This window comes from Triticum dicoccoides, chromosome 2A (genome assembly GCF_002162155.2).
Source record: "Triticum dicoccoides isolate Atlit2015 ecotype Zavitan chromosome 2A, WEW_v2.0, whole genome shotgun sequence".
NCBI classification, from domain to species: Eukaryota; Viridiplantae; Streptophyta; class Magnoliopsida; order Poales; family Poaceae; genus Triticum; species Triticum dicoccoides.
This window is the reverse complement of record NC_041382.1, coordinates 751,799,308-751,815,634: the sequence shown is the minus strand read 5'-3', so window position 1 is coordinate 751,815,634 and position 16,327 is coordinate 751,799,308. Positions and strand designations below refer to the sequence as shown.

The 16,327-nt window shown below is 45.8% G+C and overlaps 1 protein-coding gene across 3 annotated transcripts; it reads left to right on the top strand.

The window, feature by feature from the left end:
* The first annotated feature begins 548 nt into the window (after positions 1-548).
* On the top strand, positions 549-7,174 carry LOC119356943 (protein Rf1, mitochondrial-like). 3 transcript variants are annotated; one of them, XM_037623932.1, is made up of 5 exons: positions 549-3,265; positions 3,364-3,419; positions 3,635-4,494; positions 4,914-5,000; positions 6,320-7,174. In XM_037623932.1, exon 1 carries the CDS (start codon positions 1,150-1,152, stop codon positions 3,220-3,222), a length of 2,073 nt encoding a protein of 690 aa, XP_037479829.1. In that variant the 5' UTR covers positions 549-1,149; the 3' UTR covers positions 3,223-3,265; positions 3,364-3,419; positions 3,635-4,494; positions 4,914-5,000; positions 6,320-7,174. The 3 variants fall into 3 exon arrangements, with proteins under 3 accessions (XP_037479829.1, XP_037479828.1, XP_037479827.1); XM_037623931.1 differs by having other exon boundaries at positions 3,359-3,419; XM_037623930.1 differs by having other exon boundaries at positions 549-3,419.
* The last annotated feature ends 9,153 nt before the right edge of the window (positions 7,175-16,327 follow it).

The window sequence follows — 16,327 nt, the reverse complement described above, 5'->3', positions numbered from 1 at the left end:
GGACTAAACTGTGTCCACGGGTTATAAAGAAAATTCAGAAGGTGGGGAGAGATAACAGAAAACGAATTGCATCTTTAGAATTTTGAGGATCTCTGCATGCCGACGCCGCCACGGGCCACGACCTCATATCTTCAGAATTCCTGCCGTCTCTTTGGTATTGCGAGGTTAGCGTTTCTCGCCCCACATTCGTGACAGTCAGACGCTTCAGACCGATTCAAGGGTTCAACGGTGAAGACTGTGGTTGCCGGGTGTTAGTTCTTAGGGGATTGTGTACTAAGACTTTCCGACTGTCATCGACAAGGTCAGGCCGACTCTGACGCGTCAATGACTCATTCGATGGCGGTAATGGTCATTCGATGGTCCCGGGACCTCGGTATAATTTTTATTTTTTTGACTCTGTATGTCTAATTTTTGTTATCTTGACGTGTCTGGATCCTTTTCGAAGGGAAAAAATTGAACGAAGCTTGCCGTCGGTGAAGAAAAAAGAATACTGAATCATGAAATGACGCATAGACTGAGGAATGATCCAACGGCATAGATTCATCTCCCCACTCCCCAGTCCTCCCTCCTCCTCTCCAGTCAGCCGCTCGCCGGCGGCCCGACCCACCAGTCCGGCCTCCTGCGTTCCCGTCCTCGTCGACGGAGGGGCAGCGGAGGTGCGTTGTTCCTCCCGTGCTTTCGGCTCGGGCGCCGGGGCCTCCTCTTCGTCACCGCTGCTGAGCGCGTTCGGCATTGATTGCAACCCGCGCCGGCGGCGGCGACCGGTTCCCCCGAGAGGCTGGATGCTGCGCGCGCGCGCCGAGCGTCGCAGGTGACGCCACCCGAGCGCGGAGCGCCTCGTCAGGGGACGCACGCACGGTCTCTCAGCCTCCCCATAGGGCGAGATCCGCTGGAGACGGCCAGCAATGCCAACCGCCCGCCTGTGCTCCATCTCCGCCTCCTCCTTCAAGGCTTCTTCAGGAAAACCACGAGCTCCTGTCGCCGCCTTGGCTGCTGCCACTGAGCGTGTGCGCGCTGGAACACTAAACCAGGAGGACGCGCACCACCTGTTTGACGAATTGCTAAGCCAAGCCGCCGCCTTCCCAGTAGGCGGGCTGAATAACTTTCTTGCCACACTCGCCCGTGCACGGCCCTCAGCTGCCTGCAGCAATGGCCCTGCCCTTGCTGTCGCCCTCTTCAACCGCATGTCTAGGCCCTGGTGCACGGGTGGTGTCGCCCACGTGCTGTACCTATTCCATCCTCATGGACTGCTGCTGCCGCGCAGGCCGCCCGGACTTGGTGCTTGCCTTCTTCTGCCGCCTCCTCAGGTTGGGGCTGAGCTTGAATGTCACCTCCTTCAACAACCTACTCAAGGGGCTCTGCCAGTCAAAGCGTACAAATGAGGCTTTGGACGTGCTGCTCCAGCGTACGCCCGAACTAGACTGTGCGCCTGATGTCGTCTCGTACAACATAGTAATCAACGGCTGTTTGAAACAAGGTGAAGTGGAGAAAGCGTGCAATCTCTACCGTGAGATGATCAACCTGGGAGTTCAACCTGATGCGGTGACCTACAGCTCATTTATCAACGCACTAAGCAAGTCCGGAGCAATGGACAAGGCAGAAGTGGTCCTTCGGCAAATGGTTGATCAAGGCATTGTACCCAATATCATTACGTATACTAGTCTGATCCATGGATATTCCACTTCGGGTCAGTGGAAAGCAGCAGTTAGGATATTCAAAGAAATGACAAGTGCCGGTGTTCGACCAAATTCTGTCACGTTGAACTCATTTATTGATTCCCTTTGCAAGCATAGAAAGACAAAGGAAGCTAGAGATATTTTTGACTCCATGGCCGCAAACGGCCACAAACCTGATATTTTCTCCTACTCTACTTTGCTTAACGGGTATGTGAAAGAAGGATGCTTCGATGATATGACTGATCTCTTCAATTCGATGGTACGGAATGGTATTGTACCTAACCACCATGTTTTCAACATACTGATCAATGCATATGCTAAACGTGGACTGATGGATAAGGCTATGCACATGTTCGAAGTAATGAGGCAACAAGGAGTAAACCCAGATGTATTTAGCTATCAAATTGTAATGGATTCACTTTGCAAAATGGGCAGGATGGATGCCGCTCTGGACAAATTTAATCAGATGGTCAATCAAGGAGTTTCACCTAACAAAGCTGTTTATCAATGCCTGGTTCTGGGTTCTTGCTCTCATGGTCATTTTGTGAAAGCCAAGGAATTGATCTCTGAAGCAATTAATAGAGGTCTGTATTCTAACAGTGTGTTCTTCTATCGTGTAATAAACGACCTTTGCAAAGAAGGAAAGGTAAACGAGGCACAGGATATGTTTGACTTCATCCTAGGTATTGGTCAGCGACCTGATGTGATTATGTACACTTCACTGATGGATGGATATTGCCTTGTTGGCGAGGTGGAGAAAGCACTGAGTGTACTCGATGCTATGAAATCTGCTGGCCTTCAACCTGATGATGTTGTATATGGTACACTTCTTAACGGTTACTGTAAAATTGGAAGGATTGCCGATGGATTGAGCCTTTTCAGGGAAATGTCACTCAGCGTGGTTAAGCCCACGACTATTATATACAACATTATACTGGATGAGCTGTTTTGCTCTGGGAGAACAGTTTGTGCAAAGGAAAAATTTGATATGATGATTGAAAGTGGCATACCAGTGGGCGTTGACACATACAATATAGTTCTTCATGGACTTTGTAGAAACAATTGCACTGATGAAGCAATAGAGCTGTTCAAGAAATTACGTGCTATGAACGTGAAGATTAATGTCATAACACTCAATACCATGATTTCTGCATTGTTTAAAACTAGGAGAATTGAAGAAGCCAAGGATTTGTTTGCTACTATATCAGCCATTGGGTTGGTGCCTTCTGTTGTGACTTACAGTGTAATGATGACAAATTTCATAAAAGAAGGGTTGCTGGCAGATGCTGATGATATGTTTTCAGCAATGGAGAAGGCTGCCTGTGCTCCCAACTCCAGACTGCTAAATCAAGTGGTCAGGGTATTTCTCAAGAATGGTGAAGTTGTAAAGGCTGTGACTTATCTTGCTAAACTTGATGCAAAACAGCTGTCACTTGAAGCTTCGACGGTTTCGTTAATAGTATCTCTCTTCTCAAGGAAAGGGAAATTAAGGAAGCATGTAAAATTGCTTCCGGTAAAGTACCAGCCTCCTGAGATGTTGGACTGACAATTGATACAGTATTACTTGGTACTTCGTACAAAAAAGCAAGGTGGTATTCAGTCATAGCTGACAGAATGTAACAAGGTGAATTCCCCAGTTCTCTGGTAATCTGATTTTATTTTCTTGATTCTTCTGAACACAGTGCAGATTTGAAAAAGAAGAGAAGAGGAAGAATCTTGAGGAAGGTTTTGGTGAATAACAAGGTGAATTCTCTCTCTAACGAAGTCACGTTTTTTCCCGCCTTTTGATGTTATCGTTTATTTATTTTGCTTATGTTCCTGTGAGCTATGTTCTATACTGAATCCATCTTTTCTAAGAAAGGATGAATTGGGGGTAGGAAGTATTCAGTTGAATGTTCGGCCTGTTTATAACTTCTTCATTCACTATTTGAAGACTGAAACCGGAATTACATCTGCAGATCTTGTTTCTTGTCCTCTTGGATGGCTATTGTTGTAGTAAAAACTGAGCGGCGGTTTTTGTAACACACAGCAGTAGTGGTTGCATCGAACAAGAGATCTGTTTTTACATGGATGTTCTCAGTCAAATGCCAAAGAATGCAAAAACAAGAAGACAAAAAGGCTCGCTCCACTTCGTGCTAAAGCTACTTCCACATAAATGGAATTAGATTTTAATGATCCATCTTGGAAGCAGAAGTTTCAGGAAGACTGGAATGATCATTTTAATTTGCCACATATTACAGATATATATGACTTGAAAGTTGAAACCAAGGTCAACTACATTCTCACTCAAGAAAACGAGGTTCTGTGCACCCTCTCTCCTTTGTCATCTTTGTATTAGCTATGCAGCATTTCTTATCCAACGCTATCTATCACCTATGGATATGTGGAAGGATTACGTGGACAATGATACGAAAATTCAGCATGATACCGAAAGACTCGGCTGTCAATTTGATATTTCACATGTCATGCCGTTACAACCATCATTAAGCTGGGTGAGATCGATTACTCCTCCTGTACAGAAGATATGTTGTTGTAGTCTTTAAGACATTGGCAATCAGCAGGCATCATTGCACAGCTTTGATGTTAGCTTTCATAATAATATGTTATTTAAACAATAAATAATATACAGAGTTATTTGAATCTCCCATTTCTCTTCAAGCCTATGAAGCAGCAAAACTACCTACGCAATTTAGCAGGATGTGGCTGATACATACAGAGTTAGCTGAATCTCCCATTTCTCTTCGAGCCTGTGAAGCAACAAAACTACCTACGCTATTTAGCAGGATGTGGCTGATACATATAGAGTGACTTTACTTAGGTATGGAGTTATTAATATTTGTTTTGTTATAAAACTGCTTTACGGCAGTATTTATATATTTATCGACCATGCTTTTGGTGCCAGTAGTTTTGTATGTAAGCTGTAGCTGTTGTGCAACTCCATGTGTCCGTGTGATCTGCTGTATAAATATAACACAGAGAATCGTTTTTGCTGTAAGCTGTAGCTGTTGTGCAACTCCATATATGGTCGATAAATATAACATGCTTAAATTGTTAGTTATTCTCTTTATCGGAGAAAGCATGAAAGAACTGTGTGTCAGGGGTAAAGAATCGTTTTCGCTGTTTGATGAAATAGTTAAGCTACTACACTCTCGTATATTTTGATTCTCTGTTCAACAAATTCCTACCCTCGAATACCATTTTCTCCATGGTTTTTATGCTTTACATTGTACGCTACAGGATACTGAATCAACCGTAGGAGTAGCTGAAACTAAAAGAATTGACATCATTCTTCTGTGAAGAGGTGGACATTATATTACCCATCAGGTAATCAATCTGCATCTGTAATCACTCCGTGTTTTTCTTTTGCTTCTCCTTTAAAATAGAATAACAACAGCATAGCTAATTACAGTTTTTTCATTCATGATATATTTCTGTCATGTATCTTCCATTTAGTTGGAAACTAATAACCAAGGAATTTTTTTTAAACAGTTGATATTTACCAGTAAATTATCCATTATTTCTATCTTTCATTTTGCAGTCATATGAAAGTTCTGATATCATTAGAAATACATTATTTTTTGGTTCGGCATTCTTATCGTTGGTCGCAGGATTCAGTTTAGTGTTTAGGTTTTGCTCCGGTGACACCTCATGAATTTGCAATTTCATATGAAATTACAATCAAGCACTTGAATTTATATTTCTACCAGTATAATTGTATTGCCCCAACCCTCTTTTCTGCAAGTATGCGTGGATCTCTTTTAGTTTGAATTTTGTTAATATAGTCTGAAGTTATCATAATTGTACCATTTTACGATGACGCGCTGATCATGAACAGCAAGCAACTCCTAGCAATGTCAAAAAAGCTAAACATGGATACTGCAAAGGAAGGTAGGAGATGGTAACCAACACCGACAACAAGATACTCCCGCTGTCCCATAATACAAGAACGGTTTTCAATCTAACGTAGCTTGAAAACGACCTTATATGGGACTTTGGGAGTAGTATAATCCTTCGACATAAGTAAAACATAAGATAGGGTCAACAAGAAGATGCTTGCCTTGTTGGTCAATGTCCTGAAGAAGCTGTGTATCAAACTCATAATACCCCTCGTTGCCAGACTCTACTGAAACGAGGAAGAAACCCCGGAAATGAACCAAACGGAGGAAGATCAATGTTCATGAATTTCCAAAATGTGTACAGAGCATTGTATGCGATGTCCTGCAGAAAGTTCAAAATGAAGCTATTGAAATTGGCAATAACATATTCCTGGAGTCCTAGAACACAAGTTATGAATTTTTAAACATTTAAAGACATTTTGTTAACGTACATCATCTTTTATTTCTATGCAATAATACTGACTAAGCTTATATATGTTTGTTCCTAAAGTACAGGTTAAACCATCCAACTCCATATCAGTATTCCAAATCGAACTAAAATGATTTTGTTATAGATTTGAAAGTTCAGCAGGTTGAGCATTTTTCTATGATTTTCCTGATAAATAAAATGTTTGAGTGAAAACTTATATAACATGGGGAAGTCTAGCCTTAGTCCGAAAGTGTGACAAGCAACTAAATTAAACAGTACTGAATATGGCCATCTTTCTTCATAGCAACTCAAGCTCACTTTCTCTCATCTACATGCAGGTCACGGCACAGCAGCAAGCAACAAGCAGCCAGCTGCAAAGCATCGACAACATCAAAGTAGCCAGCGGCAGCAAGCAGCAAACAACATCAGCAGCACGCAGCCAATAATGTGCAGAGGCAGTTTCTCACCCTGCTGTTAGTGGCGAGGTTGGACAGAGCAAAGCAGAGCAACGAGCTCCAGACAACGGCAATGGTGGTCAGTGTCCAGGGGAGACGCGGACAAAGAGGAGCACATCACGGTCCCTGGAGCTGTTCGGTGGGGAGGATGACCGCGGTGGCGTCACAGCGGCCGACGAAAGCGAGGAAGGCGGCCTCGGTCCAAGAGGTTCCTGTATGACAGCGCATGGAATCACCATTAAAGGAACAGCGGGAGCAACAATGGAGCTAGGGGAACTACCTAGGAGCAAGAACGCACCAGAAAACAAGGTGGTTCATGGCGGCGTCCAGCTGGTGTGCATGTCGGAGCCGGTGGTGTGGACACCGATCCGAATCGAGGGCTGGCGGATCCCACTGATTCCTGCCGCTCGCGTTGCAACGGTGAGCGGTGGCACCCCGGCGAGCTGGACGAGAAAGGGGGTCCAGGGGAACAGGAAACGAAGTGAAGAGGGAATGGAGTAGGAGAAAAGATGAAGGGGAAGTGGTTTGCGGGCGCGTGTCCCTACGAGCTGGCGCTGGCGGAGTGATCCAGGAGAGCGACCGGTCAATGGCAAAGGGAGGGGTTGAAAGAAAAAGGCAAATGAAATTACAATACTTGCTCTAGGAGTACTTTCATTAGCCTCATCTCCTTATCCCATCATCGATAAAGTTATACAGTCGCCAAAGCGTAATAATTTTTATGATTTGCGTCCATTTATATTAAATAAATCATGAACTTGCTCAACAATAGGCTCTATTTTTGTGCAAGAGCATCTCCAAGACGGACCGTAAACCTCCTATAACTGAGACCGCGGAAGCCATTCAACGCCGACGTGTATCTATCCGCTCTGCGGAGCGGTCCGGCCACGATTTCTCCTGTAAACTAGAGACAAACGTGGGGAGGTTTATGGGAGTCCGGACCGATCCTCGTTTTCTGACCGTCCTGACCCGCATTCATGATGCTCTAGAGCGCATCGCTCAACATTGAAGACGGCTCAGTGCAGACGCGATCTCTCATTGCCTCAGCCATTGAAGCGGCGTGCCGACCAAGAGCGCCGCCTGCGAACGTGACTGGACGGGAGGGGGCGGATATCTAGCATGCCCGTTCAATATCGTTGTTTGTTCGTCTACCATCATTAAGAAGGCTCGCCAGCCGAGAAACCCACTCTGGACGCCCAGCGTCATCGGAATTCGCTATATAAAGGCGGCCACACCCGGCTAACTCCACATAATAATACCAGCCCCTCCACATGCTCCTCCCTTGCACTTCATCCGCCATGACTGCCAGCGAAAAAGCACTGTGGGACAGTCTGTCGCTACAGATGAAGAACCTGGTGGCTAGCCTTGCCGCCGCCTGGCATAGCTGCCATGCCAACTCGCCTGAGGTCTCCGATGATGAGGACGACACCATGATTGAGACGTGCTCCGATGACTCCGCACTGGCTCCCGCGCCCCCCGTGCACGCCGACTTCAGCAAGGAGCAGGCGCAGGTACACTTCAACACTGCCATGCGGAGGTACAGCCGCCGGTGCCTCTGTCGGTGTTCCAACAAGCGCGGGAGGAACAACGGTACAACATGTTCCTCCTAGAGCAGCACCGGCTGGAGGAGGGCCAGATCTACGGAAAGCGCACGAGCGAGGAGGCCGTGGCGGCCAGGGCCGCAGCGAACCCCAACTCTGTGGTGGAGCAGCATGCCATCTAGGATGTCGTCCGCACTCAAGCCGCCGCTCGCCAGGAAGCGGCCGCCGTGGAGGCGCCGCTGCAAGCGATCGCGGAGAAGAACAACGCCAGTTGCGCCTCCTATGCGCCGCCGACAAACCATCGGCTGGCCCGGTGGGATGAAGACAGTGCCGGCGCCACCATTTCCATGGTGGACATCACGTCCACCGGCTACAGACAGGTCATGGACTCCTCCGAGGATGAGTAGGCCACAAGAGGCGGCGGTGGCTTGTGTCCCATGTGGACCGGTCCGTCTCCCGTGTTCTACTCTTGCTCGCCGAAAACCGCTCCTTCACTTCATCGGTCTTATCGCCGGTGCTCATGGAGACGGCAGATGGAGGAGGACACGGGCTTGGACGCCGGGCGCCGCCACCGTAGCATAGGTTTAGTGGCGGGTCTTTTTTGTTCTAAATGTCTGAAATGTAATAAAATCCATCATGGTTGTACAAAATCTGGTCATGTTTGCATAAATTTCATCCGGTTAGTTGAAAAAGTTTGCAATGTAGGCGGCTAGCGTTGGATGTCATCCTCCCGCATCCGTGTCCGCGAACCAGCCCCCCTGTCCGCAGGCTGATGCGGGAGAAAATTTGTGGGTTACCTTGGAGATGCCCTAAGAGGCTTATTGAATACCTATGAAAGAACACGGTCCTATCTTATTATATGTTATCTTAAATTCAAGGTATTAGCTATGTAAACAGTTGTTTCAATTCCATATTTGCAAATGTGATCGATTCCAAATTGTGCACACTTAAGTGTACATTTTCAAAGAGAAATCCTCTTAACTTCTCATCTACAAGGTTTTTATTGATACACCAAGTGCTTGCTAAAATCTAGATTTACTAACAAATGCAAATAATTCCAAAGCATTAATAGTTTTAAATGGGACTATGTGCCATCTGGCGCAACGGGTTTGAATTATACATTATTTTTTGGTACCCTTAGTGGTTGCTGAAACCTACTTTCCTACTAACAAAGTCAAATATTTTCATATGACATGGTTGCGCAAACACAAAGTTACTGAAAATGCAAATATTTTCAATGGACACATGACTTCAAATGGTACTCTTCGCCATCTGGTGCAACACTAAACCATAATAGTTCGAGATTTTACATGTGAACTGCACAGTCAGTTACCATTACAATTGATTGTTTATCAAACTGTCCTTGTCACAAAAAATTAATAGACATATAGACACATGTACAAACATGCGATGTAAAGCTTCCAACAGTTACTTACAATATCTTCCTTTCTGTCATTAGTCCGCCGAGATGGATAAAATTAGATTTCAACAAAAGTGTTTTTCGATGCTATGATGCAACAGCTTGGCCTTCCAAATGCAATTTCTCAACACACAAGGCAAGGACCATTGGTCTCGAGGCAACTGTCCAATTCTACCAATCCGAGTATCAGCTAAACAATGGACTTGCAAAGAAATCAATATCCATCAATACCTAGGTCAAACTGGAAGAGGCTGGAGATCGGCCGACAGACAAAGCTATTAAATACATGGAACAACCCCCGCGTCGTCTACGCTCGAGGCGGCTCGGGGGCGACTAATCCAAGCGCACCGCCGCTAGATAAAATCCACCGCGCCGCCGCCAGAAGACTGTTGGGGAACGTAGTAATTTCAAAAAATTTCCTACGCACACGCAAGATCATGGTGATGCATAGCAACGAGAGGGGAGAGTGTGATCTACGTACCCTTGTAGACCGACAGCGGAAGCGTTAGCACAACGTGGTTGATGTAGTCGTATGTCTTCACGGCCCGACCGATCAAGCACCGAAACTATGGCACCTCCGAGTTTTAGCACACGTTCAGCTCGATGACGATCCCCGGACTCCGATCCAGCAAAGTGTCGGGAAAGAGTTCCGTCAGCACGACGGCGTGGTGACGATCTTGATGTACTACCGTCGCAGGGCTTTGCCTAAGCACCGCTACAATATTATCGAGGATTATGGTGGAAGGGGGCATCGCACACGGCTAAGAATATGATCACGTGGATCAACTTGTGTGTCTAGGGGTGCCCCCTACCTCCGTATATAAAGGATCAAAGGGGGGTGCGGCCGGCCAAGAGGAGGGCGCGCCAGGAGGAGTCCTACTCCCACCGGGAGTAGGATTCCCCCCTTTCCTAGTTGGAATAGGATTCGGGAAGGGGGAAAGAGGAGAGAGAGAAGGAAGGGGGGCGCCGCCCCCCTCTCCTTGTCCTATTCGGACTAGGGGGGGAGGGGCGCGCGGCCCAGCCCTGGCCACCTCTCCTCTCTTCCACTATAGCCCATTAAGGCCCATATACCTCCCGGGGGGTTCCGGTAACCTCCCGGTACTCCGGTAAAATCCCGATTTCACCCGAAACACTTCCGATATCCAAATATAGGCTTCCGATATATCAATCTTTATGTCTCGACCATTTCGAGACTCCTCGTCATGTCCGTGGTCACATCCGGGACTCCGAACAAACTTCGGTACATCAAAAAGCATAAACTCATAATATAACTGTCATCGAAACCTTAAGCGTGCGGACCCTACGGGTTCGAGAACAATGTAGACATGACCGAGACACGTCTCTGGTCAATAACCAATAGCGGAACATGGATGCTCATATTGGCTCCTACATATTCTACGAAGATCTTTATCGGTCAGACCGCATAACAACATACTTTGTTCCCTTTGTCATCGGTATGTTACTTGCCCGAGATTCGATCGTTGGTATCTCAATACCTAGTTCAATCTCGTTACCGGCAAGTCTCTTTACTTGTTCCGTAATACATCATCTCGCAACTAACTCATTAGTTGCAATGCTTGCAAGGCTTATGTGATGTGCATTACCGAGAGGGCCCAGAGATACCTCTCCGACAATCGGAGTGACAAATCCTAATCTCGAAATACGCCAACCCAACATTTACCTTTGGAGACACCTGTAGAGCTCCTTTATAATCACCCAGTTACGTTGTGACGTTTGGTAGCACACAAAGTGTTCCTCTGGTAAACGGGAGTTGCATAATCTCATAGTCATAGGAACATTTATAAGTCATGAAGAAAGCAATAGCAACATACTAAACGATCGGGTGCTAAGCTAATGGAATGGGTCATGTCAATCACATCATTCTCCTAATGATGTGATCCCATTAATCAAATGACAACACATGTCTATGGTTAGGAGACATAACCATCTTTGATTAATGAGCTAGTCAAGTAGAGGCATACTAGTGACGTTTGGTTTGTCTATGTATTCACACAAGTATTATGTTTCCGGATAATACAATTCTAGCATGAATAATAAACATTTATCATGATATAAGGAAATAAAATAATAACATTATTATTGCCTCTAGGGCGTATTTCCTTCAGTCTCCCACTTGCACTAGAGTCAATAATCTAGATTACACAGTAATGATTCTAACACCCATGGAGCTTTGGTGCTGATCATGTTTTGCTCGTGGAAGAGGCTTAGTCAACGGGTCTGTTATATTCAGATCCGTATGTATCTTGCAAATCTCTATGTCTCCCACCTGGACTAGATCCCGGATGGAATTGAAGCGTCTCTTGATGTGCTTGGTTCTCTTGTGAAATCTGGATTCCTTTGCCAAGGCAATTGCACCAGTATTGTCACAAAAGATTTTCATTGGACCCGATGCACTAGGTATGACACCTAGATCGGATATGAACTCCTTCATCCAGACTCCTTCGTTTGCTGCTTCCGAAGCAGCTATGTACTCCGCTTCACATGTAGATCCCGCCACAACGCTTTGTTTAGAACTGCACCAACTGACAGCTCCACCATTTAATGTAAACACGTATCCGGTTTGCGATTTAGAATCGTCCGGATCAGTGTCAAAGCTTGCATCAACGTAACCATTTATGATGAGCTCTTTGTCACCTCCATATATGAGAAACATATCCTTAGTCCTTTTCAGGTATTTCAGGATGTTCTTGACCGCTGTCCAATGATCCACTCCTGGATTACTTTGGTACATCCCTGCTAGACTTATAGCAAGACACACATCAGGTCTGGTACACAACATTGCATACATGATAGAACCTATGGCTGAAGCACAGGGAACATCTTTCATTTTCTCTCTATCTTCTGCATTGGTCGGGGATTGAGTCTTACTTTCACACCTTGTAACACAGGCAAGAATCCTTTCTTTGCTTGATCCATTTTGAACTTCTTCAAAACTTTGTCAAGGTATGTGCTTTGTGAAAGTCCAATTAAGCGTCTTGATCTATCTCTATAGATCTTAATGCCCAATATGTAAGCAGCTTCACCGAGGTCTTTCATTGAAAAACTCTTATTCAAGTATCCTTTTATGCTATCCAGAAATTCTATATCATTTCCGATTAGCAATATGTCATCCACTCACTTTCTTGTAAATACAGGCTTCTCTAAAAGTCTATACAAAACCAAATGCTTTGATCACACTATCAAAACGTTTATTCCAACTCACTTTCTTGTAAATACAGGCTTCTCCAAAAGTTTGTACAAAACCAAATGCTTTGATCACACTATCAAAACGTTTATTCCAACTCCGAGAGGCTTGCACCAGTCCATAAATGGATCGCTGGAGCTTGCACACTTTGTTAGCTCCCTTTGAAATCCATTTAGGAATGCAGTTTTTGTTGGAAATATGCCCTAGAGGCAATAATAAAAGCATTATTATTATATTTTCTTGTTCATGATAATTGTCTTTATTCATGCTATAATTGTGTTATCCGGAAATCGTAATACATGTGTGAATAATAGACACCAACATGTCCCTAGTAAGCCTCTAGTTGAATAGCTCGTTGATCAACCGATAGTCATGGTTTCCTGACTATGGACATTGGATGTCATTGATAACGAGATCACATCATTAGGAGAATGATGTGATGGACAAGACCCAATCCTAAACATAGCACAAGATCGTATAGTTCGTTTGCTAGAGTTTTCCAATGTCAAGTATCCTTTCCTTAGACCATGAGATCGTGTAACTCCCGGATACCGTAGGAGTGCTTTGGGTGTACCAAACGTCACAACATAACTGGGTGACCATAAAGGTATACTATGGGTATCTCCGAAAGTGTCTGTTGGGTTGACACAAATCAAGACTGGGATTTGTCACTCCGTATGACGGAGAGGTATCACTGGGCCCACTCGGTAATGCATCATCATTATGAGCTCAAAGTGACCAAGTGTTTGGTCACGGGATCATGCATTACGGTACGAGTAAAGTGACTTGCCTGTAACGAGATTGAACAAGGTATTGGGATACCGACGCTCGAATCTCGGGCAAGTAACATACCGATTGACAAAGGGAATTGCATACGGGGTTGCTTGAATCCTCGACATCGTGGTTCATCCGATGAGATCATCGTGGAGCATGTGGGAGCCAACATGGGTATCCAGATCCCACTGTTGGTTATTGACCGGAGAGTCGTCTCGGTCATGTCTGCTTGTCTCCCGAACCCGTAGGGTCTACACACTTAAGGTTCGGTGACGCTAGGGTTGTGAAGATATGTATGTGCAGTAACCCGAATGTTGTTCGGAGTCCTGGATGAGATCCCGGACGTCACGAGGAGTTTCGAAATGGTCCGGAGGTAAAGAATTATATATAGGAAGTGCTGTTTCGGCCATCGGGACAAGTTTTGGGGTCACCGGTATTGTACCGGGACCACCGGAAGGGTCCCGGGGGTCCACCAGGTGGGGCCACCCATCCCGGAGGGCCCCATGGGCCAAAGTGGGGAGGGGAACCAGCCCATAGTGGGCTGGTGCGCCCCCCCTAGGCCCACCCCATGTGCCTAGGGTTGAAACCCTAGGGGTGGGGGGGCGCCCCACCTTGGCTTGGGGGCCACTCCAGCCCTGGCCGCCGCCCCCCCTAGGGGAGCCTATATATATGAGGGGAGGGAGGGGGCAGCCGCACCCTGAGTCCTGGCGCCTCCCTCTCCCCTGCTACACCTCTCTCTCTCGTAGTATAAGGCGAAGCCCTGCTTCTGTGACGCCCTGCATCCACCACCACGCCGTCGTGCTGCTGGATCTTCATCAACCTCTCCTTCCCCCTTGCTGGATCAAGAAGGAGGAGACATCACGCTGACCGTACGTGTGTTGAACACGGAGGTGCCGTCCGTTCGGTGCTAGGATCTCCGGTGATTTGGATCACGTCGTGTACGACTACCTCATCCCCGTTCTTTGAACGCTTCCGCACGCGATCTACAAAGGTATGTAGATGCATCCGATCACTCGTTGCTAGATGAACTCATAGATGGATCTTGGTGAAACCGTAGGAATTTTTTTTCCTGCAACATTCCCCAACAGTGGCATCATGAGCTAGGTCTATGCGTAGTTCTTCTTGCGCGAGTAGAACGCAATTTGTTGTGGGCGTAGATGTTGTCAACTTTCTTGCTGCTACTAGTCTTATCTTGCTTCAGCGGTATTGTGGGATGAAGCGGCCCAGACCAACCTTACACGTACGCTTACGTGAGACCGGTTCCACCGACTAACATGCACTAGTTGCATAAGGTGGCTGGCGGGTGTCTGTCTCTCCCACTTTAGTTGGAGCGGATTCGATGAAAAGGGTCCTTATGAAGGGTAAATAGAAGTTGACAAATCATGTTGTGGCTTTCACGTAGGTAAGAAAACGTTCTTGCTAGAACCCTAATTCAGCCACGTAAAACTTGCAACAACAATTAGAGGACGTCTAACTTGTTTTTGCAGCAAGTGCTTTGTGATATGATATGGCCAAAGTTGTGATGAATGATGAATGATATATATGTGATGTATGAGATGTTCATGCTATTGTAATAGGAATCACGACTTGCATGTCGATGAGTATGACAACCGGCAGGAGCCATAGGAGTTGTCTTTATTTTTTTGTATGACCTGCATGTCATTGAGAAACGCCATGTAAATTACTTTACTTTATTGCTAAACATGTTAGCCATAGTAGTAGAAGTAATAGTTGGCGAGCAACTTCATGGAGACACGATGATGGAGATCATGATGATGGAGATCATGGTGTCGAGCCGGTGACAAGATGATCATGGAGCCCCAAGATGGAGATCAAAGGAGCTATGTGATATTGGCCATATCATGTCACTATTATTATTTGATTGCATGTGATGTTTGTCATGTTTTGCATCTTGTTTACTTAGAACGACGGTAGTAAATAAGATGATCCCTCATAATAATTTTAAAAAAGTGTTCCCCCTAACTGTGCACCATTGCGACAGTTCGTTGTTTCGGAGCACCACGTGATGATCGGGTGTGATAGATTCTAACGTTCACATACAACGGGTGTAAGACAGATTTACACATGCAAACACTTATGTTGACTTGACGAGCCTAGCATGTGTACAGACATGGCCTCGGAACACAGAAGACCGAAAGGTCGAGCATGAGTCGTATAGAAGATACGATCAACATGAAGATGTTCACCGACGTTGATTAGTCCGTCTCACGTGATGATCGGACACGGCCTAGTTGACTCGGATCATGTTATACTTAGATGACTAGAAGAGGGATGTATATCTAAGTGGGAGTTCATTAAATAATTTGATTAGATGAACTTAATTATCATGAACTTAGTCTAAAATATTTACAATATGTCTTGTAGATCAAATGGCCAACGTAGTCCTCAACTTCAACGCATTCCTAGAGAAAACCAAGCTGAAAGATGATGGCAGCAACTACACGGACTGGGTCCGGAACCCGAGGATCATCCTCATAGCTGCCAAGAAAGATTATGTCCTACAAGCACCGCTGGGTGACGCACCTGTTCTCCCTGCAGAACAAGACATTATGAACGCTTGGCAGACACGTACCGATGACTACTCCCTCGTTCAGTGTGGCATGCTTTACAGCTTAGAGCCGGGGCTCCAAAAGTGTTTTGAGAGACACGGAGCATATGAGATGTTCGAAGAGCTGAAAATGATTTTCCAAGATCATGCCCGGGTCGAGAGATATGAAGTCTCCGACAAATTCTTCAGCAGTAAGATGGAGGAAAATAGTTCTGTCAGTGAGCACATACTCACTATGTCTGGGTTACATAACCGCTTGACTCAGCTGGGAGTTAATCTCCCGGACGACGCGGTCATTGACAGAATCCTCCAGTCGCTTCCACCAAGCTACAAGAGCTTTTTGATGAACTTCAATATGCAGGGGATGGAAAAGACCATTCCTGAA